This window comes from Hypoxylon trugodes (assembly GCF_022578975.1).
Source record: "Hypoxylon trugodes strain CBS 135444 unplaced genomic scaffold F4822scaffold_5, whole genome shotgun sequence".
In the NCBI taxonomy this organism is placed as follows: domain Eukaryota; kingdom Fungi; phylum Ascomycota; class Sordariomycetes; order Xylariales; family Hypoxylaceae; genus Hypoxylon; species Hypoxylon trugodes.
In genome coordinates this window covers 483,730-500,457 of record NW_026250020.1, presented here as the reverse complement: position 1 = coordinate 500,457, position 16,728 = coordinate 483,730, and the positions used below count along the sequence as shown (strand labels likewise).

Sequence of the window (16,728 nt, the reverse complement as noted above, 5' to 3'; positions counted from 1 at the left end):
GATGTTCTTGAATTAAAGTGAAGAGGTTGGAAATTTTATTGGAACGATTTTGACATGTACATGCATCCATGTATGTACAATGCAAGTCGGTACTTCCATTGTCTGTACGCAAGTCCCCCTAATTCTAAAGCTACTTACGCTTAGCTTGCGCTAAAGAGAATTATCGTTCGACTAGAATCCACTTAGAACCTAAGTCTCCGAAGCTATTAGCACTAGGAAGGTACATTCAGGATAGGGTATCGTGGTACAGACCAAACCCTGACAGGTAAACCGCCGGGTTCAGGGTGCGCTAGATGGCTCAAGCGGTCGGTATCTAGACCACGGACCGCAAGGAAGGAGCCAACATCCGAGTGTTATTACTTACATGCGGCACTGGGAAATTCAATTATTACCTGTAAAAAGGTACCTAACTCGCAGTATCTTAGGCTATTATCAGGTGGTTTAGATCTCAGATCAGATCAGATGGGAGGGCTAGGCAAAACCTTAGTCCTACCCCCGGCATCTTTTTTTTTTCTTCTCTTCCTTTTTTTCCTTTCTCAATTTGATTCAATTGAATCCTTCTACATAATACCTACATTAACACATATGCATACTACCTTCAACATATGCATTACATACACTGATATTTCGGGATGTCGACTATTGTGTGATCAACCTACACACCGTATCATCAATCCTGTCCAATGACGACATATAATTAGTCGACGTTCTATTGTAGAAGATGCCCTCTGCATAGGTACGGAACCGTCTCGAAGGAAAATAAAAGATAATCCTCGTCTATATCCTATAATATGCTTCAACCAAAATATTCCACGCTAATAGCGGATCGCGCACGGCTAGGCTTACGTGTTGCTACTGATATTCCTGGGTACCTAGGTAGTAAAACCTGCCTTACTCATCCGTCATTTAATACGGGCTTACCCCTGACTCGTGTGCAACTGCAGGCCTCTCTTGTTGTACCTCTTTCTAACCCAACAGGGCCAGCCAACTATCTACACATGTACCTCTCTCTTCTTACCTCACAACAACACATGCATACATAATATAGGTAACATAACTTATATATATCCTACTTGCATGGAATGGACCAAGGATCACTTACAATTTCAGGTTTTCGGTACTTTATCCTCGTGACCTGGCACGTACGTGCATTCGTCCAATTACAGCAAAGCTATGGGGCACTCACGCTTTCCAAAACATGAACCAGAACAACCCAGTTTGGGGGGTACCTAGGTAACACGCCACCAGCTGTGTACTTGAAGATATCAGCTCCTTCAACACTATCGCGGACTTATGGTCAATTCACTCTTTTGATTGGCAGCTTTTTTAAATTCCTTCAGCTACACCAATCTTCGTATCTGGAAAGAGTGTCGCTGAAGAAATATCACCGAGCCATTCGCGAGTTCTCATTAGCAGTACGGCTCAGCCTTTTTTAACAGGGGTCTACCCAGTCTCTCAGTCTCAGAACATATCTTTTTGAAGCTCATTTGAGCGGCAGAAGATGACGGACCCTATCAGCTACCATCGGCCGGCTCCCAACTAACATATTTAAAACCCAGTTATTTCTAAAAAGACCTTGCTTATCATCCAGTTTAGCCCAGCTGAAGCATCGACCCCATGTTTCATCGACCCCTTTTTGGCGAACCCATTGCAAACTTATCCTGATCACTCAACTCCAAATCTTGCATGGGCTGTACAATATGTACCTACAATACCTGGGTACCTATGCCAGGCAGTATGCGGACCGCGAATAGCCCGGGACCATCTAAAAGCTAGCTGGCTGCTTAGAAACGCCCTATGGAGTAATACACGATGATCATTGGTGCCATTTGCAGAAATACGTCGATCTGACAACAGACAGCCGTTCGGAAGTTTTAGCACAGCGGGGATCACGAACTGCTGAAGCCATTGAGGTTTGGTATGGTGTCAATTTTCCTCGACGCACTAATACTAACGAACCTATGAATGAGCATCATTCGGTGTTCGACGTTCGATGTTTCTACTCCGGATCTTCTACCCGCTTCTTCCTATTCCTAAATTATTCCACAAAATACGAACATCGAAACCTTGTAGCTCATCACACAGTCGCAATCAGTAAACCCACGTTTGTTGGCCTCCAATGTCCAATGTTTCTCCGGTCGACCCCAATCCGCCCCCCAAGTTAGACGGTTGCATTGCCTGGACACGCCACACTCTCAGTTCTCTACTTTGGATCCCTTTGGGTTAGCACGTTGTTCGGGTGTCTCGGTTAACTAGTTCCGTGACACTGCAGAACATACTGACGCAAGTTTATTTTATTTATAGCAGACCCTTTTATTCCGGCTTCTTCTCCATCCGTACCTAGGTATTGACATGCAACTTAGATTTTTGACGATAGCGTCATATGCGCTGATGCACTCTCGTGCGCGAGATGAATCATATTTCATATCGACAAAGTCGATACCCGAATAATTAGGATTGTTTGTTTTCATTCGTTGATTCGACTACTTTCCCCAGGTCGACGCGCTCCTACGCATTTTAGGGCAATAAATCAACGCAGAACAGAAGCATGCAGGCTTAAATCCTGATCCTATTTTTTTCCATGCTACCTATCGCGCTGCATCTGTTGATTTAGTCTTGCGCATTCATGTGCATTACCGTTAGTATGCATATCTAGCACCTCCCAAGTAGGTAATCATTCTGCGCCAAAACAGCTTACAACGACAGGAGAGGCTATGTGCCTGCGTTAGCATGAAAAAAAAAATCAATGATGATACGTTATTGCGCCTCCCAAGATATCCCTTTTCTGCTGAGAAGGCCAGTTGATTACTCTTTGAGGGCTGTTAAGAAATGCGATACTTCCTCGAACGACCAATCAGACGAGCTTCATGTCTCGCCGCAGTAATACACCCTTATTCTTCAATGGAAATGGTATCCACTTTGGCTTGGAGTCCATTGCTTTTCATCTACAGCTGCTATAATTATCCAGCTAAAACTTTCCTAGTCTGTATATACTGATGCGACAAATGATCCCACTGTCAATCATTCTACCTCCGAGGAGTAGAGGAGTAGGTATGTAGCACACGAGGGATCCGTACAGATACCCTGATAGTTAACCCCGAAGGGCGAGTATGCGCGTTTTACGCCTAATGTTACAATGCGAGGGATCTTAACGCAGGTACTCGACGTTTCACGACCTAATAACTTCGCGAGAACATCATGGGAACAAGTATAGACGTTGGGGGTTACAGAAACGCAATGCGACCGCAGATTCGATGTCTATCTAGACTTGTTGGTGGGGAAATAAATCCTTCCGCAGCTACATCTCGAATACAAATGGACCAATTTGCTACACCAAAGTCTCACCCGTCAACGTAGCAACAAAGGAGCAGCCTTGCATGAGGCTATCTATACTGTTACGGCAGTGAAATTATATCTCTCCGCAACGCAGATGTTTCGAAGGAGTTTTTTGTAGGCTATCTTCGACTTTGGAAGATTGCATTATTACATCGACATGGATCATGCCGAACCGAATCAATATTGGCATCTTCAACCAAACTGCCAACAAGCCATCCTCCTTGCGGGGCTCCCATGATGAGCATGAGGCAAATCCCGAAAGAACACACAGTATGTTCTACAAATCTAACATACTGACTGTCCCGAATATCAGAATCGGCAGCCTATATTCATTATTAGATACGTCTGCCATCATCACGATTTACGATATTTCCCGAAGATCACAAGACTCGAGACCTATTGGGCTTCACACCTAATGATGTTACATCCAACCCCCAATTCACCTCACCAGAGAATTTCGACATGACTCGTGCCCACCCAACAGGACGCTGAACCATATATGGCAATAGATGGTCGGTATTATTAACAAGTCGTCGCCTAACCCCACGGTTCGCGGCTCGCCAACGAATTGCTACCTAGTTAAGATTGCCGGTTACATTTTGCCGCGACTCGAAAGAGTCGGTAACGCCCACGTTTCCAGGTTATCCCACATTTGTGGCCGTGCATATGCGGTATAGCGGCTATAGGCACGGCAATTGCGCGAATGAGACGCGCGGACACATCTTCGGGGACGCATCCGTTGCATGATGTTGTACTCTACTTTTGTTTCAACATCCGCGACGATCCAGTCCACTGGTTAATCATACGACGCACCGACGCGGTTATTTACGCACCCTTCCACAGACCTTGCTGAACAATTGCTACCGAACCAAGTTACACAAGTCGCAGCGCCATCGTCTCGGTCTTGAACAAAACTTGAAATTGAAGTTGGACGGTGAGCTACCATGGGCTAATTTCTACGTCATAATTTATATCGGTAGGGAATAGATGAGATATTCACCCCGGAATGTAACGCCGCCGCCAACAAATAAGAAGTGTCGTGCAAAATGGTTGGGCGAAGTACATAGGCTGAGGCTGAGATATATACGTTCTATTAGTCAATATTAAAATTACTCGCGACCAATTGTTAGGCTTCTTATTACATCCCGCCTGACCGGTTCGCCTTACAAAGGGCAAAGGGCTGTTCTTCAGCAGACCTTCTCCACACCATGTCGTGGACCTCAGCGGCTGCGGCCCACCCTTCCAACATCAGAATTAGGATATCTTCAATAGATAAGAGTATCGAATCAATAATCACCTGCTTCTCCAGAGCATTTTATGCAAGGGCTCCAACGCCCCAAACTTGGGTAGAGCTTCGATTGGTGGCAGTGTTCTATTACCTATAATAACAGGTCTATCAGTTGGTCTATGTTCTCTGCGCGTGTTAAATTCCCCTTAGATTGTGCCGTTGCATCTTCTACGAGGCAGCCTTCGTAAATTTCCTTGGGGCGTTCTGTAGTTACATCGGTGATGACTTGGGTTGCTATATGGCCCAAGTACTTATTTGTGCTACATGAATGCTTTAATCTGAGACTAGCTTCAGGTCCAACTGCTTTTACCCCTGGCCAACAAGAAATATGCCCGTTATAGCCACGAGCTTGTGGCCGCATTTAAATATGTCCAAAAACGTCAATATTCGCTAGGGTTGAAGAGATATCAAGCAGTCACACGGCTTAAAGAAGATGTCAACTTGTTAACTCGATACATATGCTATCGCACTACTACGCTCGAGTGGCATAGCTACGGTCTTGTAAATATAGCTTCAATCTCCAGTTCGTGTGGGAATGTACTGCTTCGGTACCGATGCTAAAGAATCCACGGAAATCTTTGGCTCTAACGATTACAAAGCAATATGAAAAGTGTAGTTTCAATATATAAAATGCTACCCACCCCGTTGCCGTCGGTTTCATCCCTTGCGTCTACCCGGCGAGGCTGTCGTAGAATTCAATAGAAGGGTGAAGCCAATCCTAGTGCGAACCATTTGCCTCGTTGCCCGCCTAGGCGGCCTGCATAGAGGATATTGGCATACGAGAAGGATTAGAGATACTAATGCCAAGAAGCCCCTTTTTCATGAAGTCTACACCAATATACCTGTATCAGAGCGTCGAGTCTAGTTAGCAATGTACACCTCAAGGGTTTTTGTTTTTTTCCGTCGCTGGGTGGTTAGAAATGTCGATGTGATGTAGGACAAGGACTCAGGAGTCGGGCGAGACAAAAAGGACATTTTACGCAACAATTCTAGACAAACCTAGGATACGATTGTACTTATTGCGACATCCGCTGTGATTAGGTACTCTGGGATTAAGAATATAGTGGTAAACTATTCCCGGGCTTCTCTTTCTCACTCATTAGCCGTCTCCATTCCCGGCGTTGGCCTCAACCGATGGTACTGCTACATACAGCGCCCCGAGCCTTGCCGTCAACATTGCAGAAATAGGCAATTTGCAACACTGAAGTCCCCGGAGTAGCCTCCGAATTTGATCGCCCCATCACAACAACAGGAACAAAACTTTTAAATGCGTAGTGATAATAGGAAAAGGAAGATCTTTATAACTGACTGTTTAATGTACGGTAGTAAATACCTCCCTAGGTAGGTATTAAAGAACTTCTGGGCCGTCCCAGCAGAATCAAACATGTCTACAATAAAATCTTGGAATTTAACGGGATGTCTCATATAGCATATGTCTCGGTTTTGCTGTGTACGGATTCAAAATAGGGGGTTATTGGCCGCTACAATAATTGCTAAGCCAAGTTTTTGTACTTCTTTTGTTTTAAGTAGGAATATTTCCTCGATTTGCCCAACTTCCAGCCATTCTATCCTCATGGGACTTGGAATACTGCAGACGCATTTAATAGGAGGTTTCGGCGTTAAGGCACTTCCTAATGGATTCTCCACCACGGAGGGTTCGGAAAAGCGAGGGATATGTTGGGACTATTTAATCTAATATGCAAAAAAATTACAGGGCATATGCCTGGAATCGACTTGTGCGATTCTCCCAGCCAGCCACTCATATGAGACAGAGGCGTCTTTAGCTGCGTCGTGTAACCGCGGATATGGGATTCCTTCGGGCCTCTGCCATACCGTGCCGGATTTAGACAGTGCGTTCGGACTTTGAGACATCTCATTGTAATTACCATATCTGTTTACTATTATTCAAATATGGAAAAAGTTCTTACTTCTCCACAGATATCATTTTATCTTTCACGGATTGGGAATAAGTGATGGATTGAGGCTGTCGTTGGCGTGGAGAAGGGGCGGGCTAGAGCTACGAATTTATATAATATTCGTATGCAGGCAGCCATGTGACCAAGACATCCAATTCAACACCGACAGAATGTTTGCAATCATTCAAATAATGAACATCCATTGTTGGGTATTTCGTAAACGACACCGAGAGAAAGGACTTCGCAGTTGTTGATTTTCAGGGAATACTATCTACTATACTTACGGTGTTGCTGGCTTATTTTCGGGATAATGATTACAAACGGGCAAAAGGGAAAAAAAGAAAAGTCAATTGGAAAAAGACGGATTGCACAACTAGCGCACGTGTATTTTCTCTAGCCCCCTATCCGACTGGAAGGAAAAGCAAGATAGAGTTTGTCAGCTTTTTGGCTTGACAAAGCAGTTAAGAATGACGTTGAACGTCCCAATCGGACGGGAAAGCGCGGAAGTCTGAACTCTATGGCATCACCACTCCACACTAGACCCACATGAGGCTTGACGCCGCGATTCATCACGTCGAACGCTAACTGGCTGAATCATAGCAATCTTCCATCTTATCGACGATTCTCAGTCCGCTCTTGCCAAACGTGTATCAATATTCTATATAATGTATACATGGGTACAACATAATGCCTGTTTGTTTTCAGTGCCCGAACTCCGAGTCGCATTCTCAGACTCTCCGGGTCCCGACATTGTGTTAGTTAGCTTATCTAGGTAATTAGCTCATTCGTGTATTATTTTATGTATTCACCCGATTACGATTTCTTTATTATTACACGAGCCTAAGGCGTGTAGCAGACGTAATGTATTTTACATTCCTCCTCTTTTTAGAAGCAAGACTTCTACTTCCTACAATGCGAGCTTCATAGTTGTTTGGTACTTTCATTATTTACCTAGGTGAATTGAGTCTGTACGTTGTCTGAGATATCTGCTCGGGGTGTTGTTGAGGCTTCTTTCAGATCAACCTCAAAAATGGAGGGCGACAAACGAACACCGGCAGATACAGACGTCCCTGGTGGATTTCCAGAAACACCATCCTCTTTTTCGGTTCACCGAAGAACACCTAGTCGCGAATTTCCTCTCTCGACCAATCATGAAAGCTCTACGTCAATTACGAGATCAGTAAATGTCATTGGGGGAACATCTTCATCAACTAAGCTTAATACCACAAGTAATGTTTATTCCGATATCAGTGCGAATGCGTCTGCCATTGAGGACATTAGACCGAGCGAAGCTAGTCCCTCCTCTTCTAATGCGGCAACACATACGCAGCCAACTCCAGGCGATATATCATCAGATGAATCCGAGCAGACGGAAGTTGAGCCTCGTTTCGAGCCAATCAAGACAGCCGCTGAGCGCCCGACCATACAGCGCAATCAAAGCTCGGCCAAGAACGAAGATGAATTATTCCGAGCCCTCTCAAGGCGTCGAAGTATGGCTTCTGGCGGCGCCGATCGAGAAGAGAATGATGAAATAGAAAGGCTCATGTCTCGCATGTTCGGCCAAGCTCGTCAGCAGCACAGCGAAGAGGAGAAGACGAGACATGCAGGTGTGATATTTCGCAACTTGACGGTTATGGGCGCTGGTCTTGGCGCGAGTTTGCAACCTACAGTTGGCGACGTATTCATGGGCCTACCAAGGTTCCTGAAGAACTTGATAACCAAAGGACCTAAAGCAGCCACGGGAAAACCACCGGTACGAGAACTCCTCAGCAACTTTAATGGTTGCGTGCGACCGGGAGAAATGCTACTTGTTCTTGGTAGACCTGGATCTGGTTGTTCGACGTTCTTGAAGACCTTCTGTAATCAACGTGCGGGTTATGTGGATGTCTTAGGGGATGTAACATACGGCGGGACGGATGCGAAGCGCATGGCGAAAGATTACAGGGGCGAGATTATTTACAATCCAGAAGATGACTTACATTATGCCACATTGTCTGTCAAGAATACCCTCACCTTCGCTCTTCGAACTCGAACCCCTGGAAAGGAGTCGCGAATGGAAGGAGAAAGCCGAGAGGACTACGTAAGGGAATTTCTCAGAGTGGCCACAAAATTGCTCTGGATTGAGCACACCATGGACACCAAAGTCGGAAACGAATACATTAGGGGAGTTTCCGGCGGAGAGCGCAAGCGTGTCAGTATTGCCGAGGCCCTTATCACTCGGGCCAGTGTTCAAGGGTGGGACAACTCAAGTAAGGGGTTGGATGCATCCACTGCCGTGGAGTATGTCCAATCACTGCGAGCCCTCACGAACATGGCTCAGGTCTCCACCGCCGTTTCGCTATACCAAGCTGGAGAGTCTCTGTACAGTCTTGTCGACAAGGTGTTATTGATCGACAATGGCCAATGTCTTTACTACGGTCCATCCGACCGTGCTAAACAATATTTCCTAGACCTTGGTTTTGACTGCCCGGAACGGTGGACGACTGCCGACTTTCTCACGTCTGTCACTGATCCCCACGAACGGAGTGTCAGATCCGGTTGGGAAGATCGGATTCCCCGATCGGCGCAGGATTTCGCTGAGGTTTACCGGAAAAGCGAGGCCTACCAGCACAACATAAAGGATATCGAAGATTACGAAGCCCACCTGGACGAGCAGAAACGCATTCGAGCTGAGAACACATCGGAAAAGACTAAGAAGAAGAACTATAGCATACCGTTCTACCAACAAGTGATCGCTCTTACTCAACGTCAAGCTCTAGTCATGCTGGGCGACAAGGCATCTCTTTTCGGTAAATGGGGCGGAATTGTATTCCAGGCCTTAATCGTCGGAAGTCTGTTCTACAACCTCCCGGATACAGCTGCGGGCGCCTTCACACGTGGTGGTGTTCTATTCTTCATCCTGATGTTCAATGCGCTGTTGGCTCTTGCAGAACAGACAGCTGCATTCGAGGCCAAACCAATTTTGCTCAAGCACAAGAACTTCTCCTTCTACCGACCTGCTGCCTTTACGTTAGCTCAGACCGTTGTAGATGTACCATTAGTTCTCATCCAAGTGCTGCTGTTCGATCTTATTATCTACTGGATGGCGGGACTCTCTGCCACTCCATCTCAGTTCTTCATCTCGATCTTGATTCTTTGGCTGGTCACAATGACGACTTATGCTTTCTTTCGCGCGATCTCGGCTCTCTTCAAGACCTTGGACGATGCTACAAAAGTTACGGGAGTTGCTATCCAGATCATCATTGTGTACACTGGCTATTTAATTCCCCCAGCCTCAATGCACCCCTGGTTTAGTTGGCTGAGGTGGATCAATTGGCTTCAATACGGATTCGAGAGTCTTATGTCGAACGAATTCTACAGGCTTCAACTCGAATGCGTGTCTCCCTATCTCGTCCCACAGGGTCCAAACTTCTCCACAGAATACCAATCATGCACACTAGCAGGCTCAACCCCCGGTTCGACGACTGTGTTTGGCTCTGACTATATTGAGGCATCCTTCCAATACTCACGCGGTCACCTCTGGAGAAACTTTGGTTTCTTATGGGCTTTCTTCCTTTTCTTCCTTTGCATAGCAATGTTTGGCATGGAGATAATGAAGCCCAACGCAGGAGGAGCTGCCGTGACAGTATTCAAGCGTGGACAAGTACCCAAAACACTCCAGAAAACCATTGAAACTGGTGGCCGCCACGACAGTGGTAGTGACGAAGAGTCTGGACGAAGCGGAGAGAAAATTAGTCCCGCCGAAGAAGCTGCCGAAGCGCAAGAAATGCGAGACGAGGAAGCCATGCAGAGTGTCGCGAAGAACGAAACGGTATTCACATTCCAAAACGTCAATTACACAATACCGTACCAAGGTGGAGAGAGAAAGCTTTTACAGAACGTGCAAGGCTTTGTGAGACCGGGCAAATTGACGGCTCTCATGGGAGCTTCTGGAGCCGGAAAGACAACTTTGCTCAATACTTTGGCCCAGAGGTGAGACTTCAACGAGCTTGTACATGGAACATATACTGACATTCATTCTAGAATCAACTTCGGTGTCGTAACCGGTGACTTCCTTATCGACGGAAGACCCCTTCCCAAGTCATTCCAAAGAGCCACCGGGTTCGCCGAACAGCTCGACATCCACGAACCTACGGCGACCGTACGTGAGGCCCTACAATTTTCCGCGCTCCTCCGCCAACCGAAAGAGGTTCCGACGAAAGAGAAGTATGCCTACTGCGAGACGATTATCGACCTACTTGAGATGCAGGACATTGCCGGCGCGACAATAGGAATAGTTGGTGAAGGTCTCAATGCAGAACAACGAAAGAGGCTTACCATCGGTGTTGAGCTTGCATCTAAGCCCGAACTACTGATGTTCTTGGATGAACCTACTTCTGGTTTAGACTCAGGGGCGGCTTTCAATATCGTCAGATTTCTGCGAAAGTTGGCTGACGCTGGTCAAGCCATCCTTTGCACCATACATCAACCGTCTGCTGTGCTTTTCGAGATTTTTGACGAGTTGATACTACTCAAGTCTGGGGGCAGTGTTGTTTATGCTGGCGAGCTTGGAAAAGACAGCCAAACCATGATTAAATACTTTGAATCGAATAACGGCCCGAAATGTCCTCCAGATGCCAACCCTGCTGAATGGATGCTAGAGGCGATCGGGGCGGGAAACCCAGACTACCATGGTCAAGATTGGGGCGATGTCTGGTTACAGTCCAAAAATTTCCAAGAACAATCCAAAGAAATGGAGCAAATGATTGAGAAACGAAAGAATGTTGAACACTCAAAGAACGTCCAGGATGATCGCGAATATGCCATGCCAATATGGACTCAGACGGCGGCGGTCGTGAAGCGATCTTTCGTCGCTTACTGGCGAACACCCAATTACATAATGGGTAAATTGATCCTGCACATATTTACTGGTCTTTTCAATACCTTCACGTTCTGGCGCTTGGGGAACGGAAGTGTTGATATGCAATCCCGATTGTTCTCCGTTTTCATGAACCTCACCATCGCGCCTCCATTGATTCAGCAACTCCAACCCGTCTTCCTCAACTCGCGAAATATTTTCCAATCTCGAGAAAATAATGCCAAGATCTATTCTTGGTTTGCGTGGACCACAGGGGCCGTGCTAGCGGAAGTTCCTTATGCTCTTGTCGCTGGAGCTATTTACTACAATTGCTGGTGGTGGGGAATTGCCGGCTATCAGATGAAAGGCTTCCCGTCGGGCTTCATCTTCTTGCTAATGATGGTGTTCGAACTGTACTACGTCGGTTTCGGTCAGGCAATTGCGGCTTTCAGTCCCAACCAATTGCTGGCGAGTTTATTCGTCCCATTGTTCTTCCTCTTCGTCGTCTCATTCTGTGGTGTCGTTGTACCGGCTGCGCAACTACCATATTTCTGGCGGTCGTGGATGTATTGGCTCACACCTTTCCATTACCTCCTAGAGGCTTTCTTAGCGACTATTATTCATGACCAACCCGTCCAGTGTAAAGAGAGCGAAATGGCACGCTTTTCTGCCCCGCCGGATCAGACTTGTGAGTCGTATGCGGAAGCCTACATTGGACAGGCTGGTGGATATGTACAAACTGGCGCGGACGGCCTGTGCGAATTTTGCCAGTATGCTACCGGTGACCAGTTTGGGAACCAATTCAGTGTCTACTACAACCACATCTGGCGTAACTTTGGCATTATATGCGCTTTCATCGCGTTCAATTATGCGGTCGTCTACTTCTGCACATACTTGCGGTTCAGAGGCAAAAATCCCATTCGTGGGTTACTGATGAAGGCGAAGCAAAAGAAATAGAGCAAGTAAGGGGTTAAAGAGACACTAGGATGGTTCGATTCGATGTGTCTATATTCGGCCGCGAGGCTATGGTGTAATTATTGGTTTCAGTAATTGACCTTTGGTCCGGAAGGGGGATAGAAGCATGCGAGGAATGCGCTTGGAATATAGGATAGATGCATTTTAGAGTATTCTTTATACCACATAGATTCCAACAGCCTCATGCACTTGGTGACATGATGTGGCCGTAATTTTTTAATTTTGGTTCAATTGGCTAACTCGACCAGTATCTCAGGTATCACGACGCACATAGCTGGATCGCGAACATTACTGGCGAAAAATAAGACTTGACTAAACTTCAGGGGGTATCTTCGAACTAAATCATACGCCATCACCAACCATTCCTCACGCATCGCAACAAAAATCAAATCACCTCCCAACCATCCTCCTCCGAACCCATAATCCTACGACTTATTCTTTCCGCGGACTTCCTTTTTCCGTCCTATTGCTACTGGCATAGTTCTTATCATCAACGCTATTCCTCTCCGCCACAGCAGCCAACCTCAACCGCTCGCGCTCGCGCTCAAATCCCTTCTGCCCATCACTTTCAACACGCGACTGTGCGCATGTTTCTTTATCATGTACACCCCGTGGTATCACGCTGTCGAGTACGAAATCATCTACATAATGCCGCGCAGGGTTCTTCGAAGACGAACTCGTCGAGGACGTAACGCGGACTATTCCAACTCCGACTCCGGATTCACTGTTATCGCGTGCGTGCCGCGCGGGGATGAGCTCGAAGTGGGATGTTGGATTCGGACCTGAGGTTGATGAGTCACCGGAGAGGCGCCGGTGTTGGTGCGTTATGTGGACTTCTTGCGTTACGAAGATGTTGTTTAGGAAGCCTTGGCGTAGGATAGGCCAGAATGTGGGTATGGAGGCGCATATGCTGGCGAGGTCTACTTCGAGGTTGGCGAGGATTATGCTTTTGGGGCCGTACCAGGTTGGGTCTAGGACTGGGTAGGTGCCGGCTTTGTTTTCGACTATGGTTTGCAGACACCATATGCTGATTAGGTTGACGCTGTGGCGTTGTTAGTGGGGAGGGGGTTGGTATAATGAGAGGGTACTTGAACGTACAGGACCCCTAGGAGTAGGAGAAGGCCGATGCCTAGACGCTGCTTCCACGCTGTGTCCTTCCTAAAGTATAAGGGGACGACGATGGCGAGGACCATGGCATCCAATACGACATTAGAGCCGGTGTGGGCCGCGAAAGTACCCGCAATCTCGGCCGGTTCTCTGGACCCGAAGCCATAGCAATGAGCCGGCGAGGCCCAGAACCAGAAGCCGGAAACTGGGAAGCAAGGGAATAATGCGATAAAGGAGAAGGCGACGCCCCAGAAACCCGAGATACCCAATCCGATCCAGCAGATTAGTCTCGCGCGGGAACCGACTTCAAATATGCGCAGGTATTGTGAGAGAAGGCATAGCTTCATCAGGGTTGTTGATACGGTGTATGTTGCTAAACATACGTAGAATTTCTGTGGTGAGTGTTAGTGCCCGGGCGAGTTAACGGAGATTGGTGAGAGTTGCTAACTTTTTGGAATTCGATTATGTTCTCATATCCGATCGTTAAGATATGCTCTCCGAGCCCATTCTTTAACGCTATAGTCGCGGTTAGCTAACTTGAAGTTTTTCATAGGGATATAAGAAATGCCGTACAAAGACATATAGTTATTGAGCCTATTGTTGCTGATATCTATATCGATGGTCAGTCTCATGCGCTTATCGAAAACGAATTTTGGAGTTACCTACTCTGAAGAGTACCACGAACAAATCATCCCAACCTAGACATCGTAACCTTATTCGTGTGTATATTCTGAAGGCCACACATATGGTCGATACGACCTATTGCGAACGAGTTAGCAGGTGTCTTCTCACACAAGAGGTGGACAGCGCTCACCATGAAAGGGATGGTCAAGCCATATACGGTAGATGGGTAGTTGAATGGCGATTTCGGTTCGTGTGAGTTATCGTACGCAGTCATGAGACGGATGAGTTCCGCCGCGCTGCCGGCCGACATTGTCGCGCCGTATATTATCGTCGACACCAGGTCTTTCTGTTTTCTTCCTTCTGTAACGACGGTCTCATGTATCCCTAACCGCCGACGTTTCTTTCTTTTTCCTCCTTCGCTGTTACCGCCTCATTATCACAGCCCAAACTTATCGAGAGCAGTCGCAAACAGACACGCCGAGACTCGGCAGTCCTATCGTTTCCCAGGCTCAACGAGCCTTCCGGGGAGGACCGATTCTTTTTTAAAGTCAAAGGATTCCCACCTTTTCCCTTGCTGTGCCGTGCATACGCGCCACCCCCCAAGTAGCAGGAACCCGGCCTGCAGTCTAGTCCCATCTTGAATCGAAAACCTGGGCCTGGATAGGAGAACGGATGGATTCCCCCATGCGCAGGCATTGATCGTTGTGGTACGAGCTATTGCTAGTCCCCGTTCTCCCTTGTCAGGCCCACCGCCTAAGACATAAATGTTTAGGGAATTTGATACACGATTATGAGTGAGCTATGAGAGGAACCCCTGTCTCGCTGGGGCATATAAATTCGGCACATAAGGAATCGCAATTCTAATCCATGCCGATCTAAACGTGGGAGACTATGGCGAGCACTCTCGGACTTCACGATGGTTAAGATTGGTCGATACGGATCGAAAATTGAGTCTGAATTGTTCAATTACGCAATATGGCAATATGCAGCGGCACAGCATCCTACAGTCCAGACGAGAGCGACCCGGGACAAAGCTATAATCTGACAGTTTGACAGTTATGTATATCTCATGGGTTGCGGTTACTACGCTATTATGGGGTCCAGGCTACTGTTACATCCTCTACAATTGGCTACCGCATCTTCTAAACGTGGGAATACATACCTTGATGAACTCAGCAAGGCTATCTCAACATCTTTTTATGTGTCTGGGTAATCCCCAAGGTTACGCATGATATATTCATATTGTCTACTCTCTTACACCTCGTCTTTATTTTACGGGCCGTGTACAATTCATTATGCTGCCTCTTAATAGGCTACTTAGTAGCCCGAGACCTTAATACGGTGCGTACCTATAAATTTTCTAATAATGTCGCAATATCAAAGCAATGACTCTGTGATCTCTGCTCTAGCCTTGCATTCGTTATGTGGTTAGACGACTCTGCAGATTATGTAATACCACATCCTTTGTGAATGCTACCAGATGTCTGGATCGGTCGAGTGAAAACTGATCAAATCACTTAATCGAGCATCATAAGGCCGTGATATCGTATATCTAATTCCCGATTGAGGCATTGCGTTTCCTCGTGGAGATAATCTCGTCACATTCTTAATGGATATCAAAGGTTATAATAAGGTAAGTTCCGATTCCATATTAACACCAAAAACTTGAGCCATGGGACGTCACTAAGACGTTTTTGAAGTTGACGACGACATTATCGACTTTATCCGCGTTCCCAACCTTCTCATTCACACATTCAGACAAGTCTGCCAAGGTTCCCTAAGGCGGGGGGCCCTGTTCAACAGGCTATCGCCATGCGTACACAAAATAAACCCCTGTACCAACCCTTGATCAGTATAATCCACGTGGGGGAACTTTTAGCACGCTTTGCTGAATGCCGTCACCATTCACAGGGGAAAGAAAAAGAGGATTCCAGACCTGGAACTTTCCGGTCGGATTTTAGTTCCAATTCGGGACCTAAATGGATTGTCGGGCGAGACATGGGTTAACTTCAGGATGCTTATTTTAAGTATTATGAACTAGCGATGGAAAAAGGAGAAGAATGCGAGAATAGTTCTCGCTTAGGGAGTTTGGATCTGGAGGTGGCCTTCATCAATATCATCACTTCTATCACCATCACCATCACTGTCACTACCCCTCTAATGATTCCGGACTGATGGAAACCATCACACCCACCAGAAGTGAAAAAAGATATTCCCCGAGTAATGTCGCATAGGTCATAGCATATGCCGAAGGGGACGAGCGCATCACAGCTCAGATCTCGGGGAATATTCGTGGGCACCCTACACCAGTGTCGTGATGAAGAGTTTCAAATGTTTCCCCGTGATGTGTGGGTTAGCTTTCGTCAGTTCCTAGCCCTGGTCCCTCTGCCCTGAAAATCTAGAGATTATATAATATAATGTGACAGTCAAGTCCGTGCATCTTTATGAAAACCCGTTGATCCTATCTAGTTATGTAGAATGTTTTATAACCAACATAACCCTAAACGGTAAATGCTCAAGACGTTGCCGCTCACCTAGGTGGACATCAGACGAACGGGTTTGTTGGTAGGTGAGTCGTATTATTGAATGTGGCTTGTACACATAGGTGATAGTACGACTAACATCGTGAACGAACGGCTTTTGGT

At 46.6% G+C, this 16,728-nt stretch overlaps 2 protein-coding genes across 2 annotated transcripts; one reads left to right on the top strand and one right to left on the bottom strand.

The window, feature by feature from the left end:
* Positions 1–7,570: 7,570 nt before the first annotated feature.
* F4822DRAFT_428930 (ABC-2 type transporter) lies at positions 7,571–12,334 on the top strand (the record flags this gene model as incomplete). Its single annotated transcript, XM_051460992.1, has 2 exons — positions 7,571–10,512; positions 10,564–12,334. The coding sequence occupies 2 exons, from the start codon at positions 7,571–7,573 to the stop codon at positions 12,332–12,334; spliced, it is 4,713 nt and encodes a 1,570-aa protein (XP_051314084.1).
* Positions 12,335–12,567: 233 nt separating this feature from the next.
* On the bottom strand, positions 12,568–14,393 carry F4822DRAFT_443378 (uncharacterized protein; the record flags this gene model as incomplete). The annotated part of the gene is made up of 6 exons (XM_051463101.1): positions 12,568–13,394; positions 13,451–13,851; positions 13,908–13,975; positions 14,033–14,069; positions 14,126–14,218; positions 14,274–14,393. The coding sequence occupies 6 exons, from the start codon at positions 14,391–14,393 to the stop codon at positions 12,785–12,787; spliced, it is 1,329 nt and encodes a 442-aa protein (XP_051314083.1). The 3' UTR covers positions 12,568–12,784.
* Positions 14,394–16,728: the final 2,335 nt, after the last annotated feature.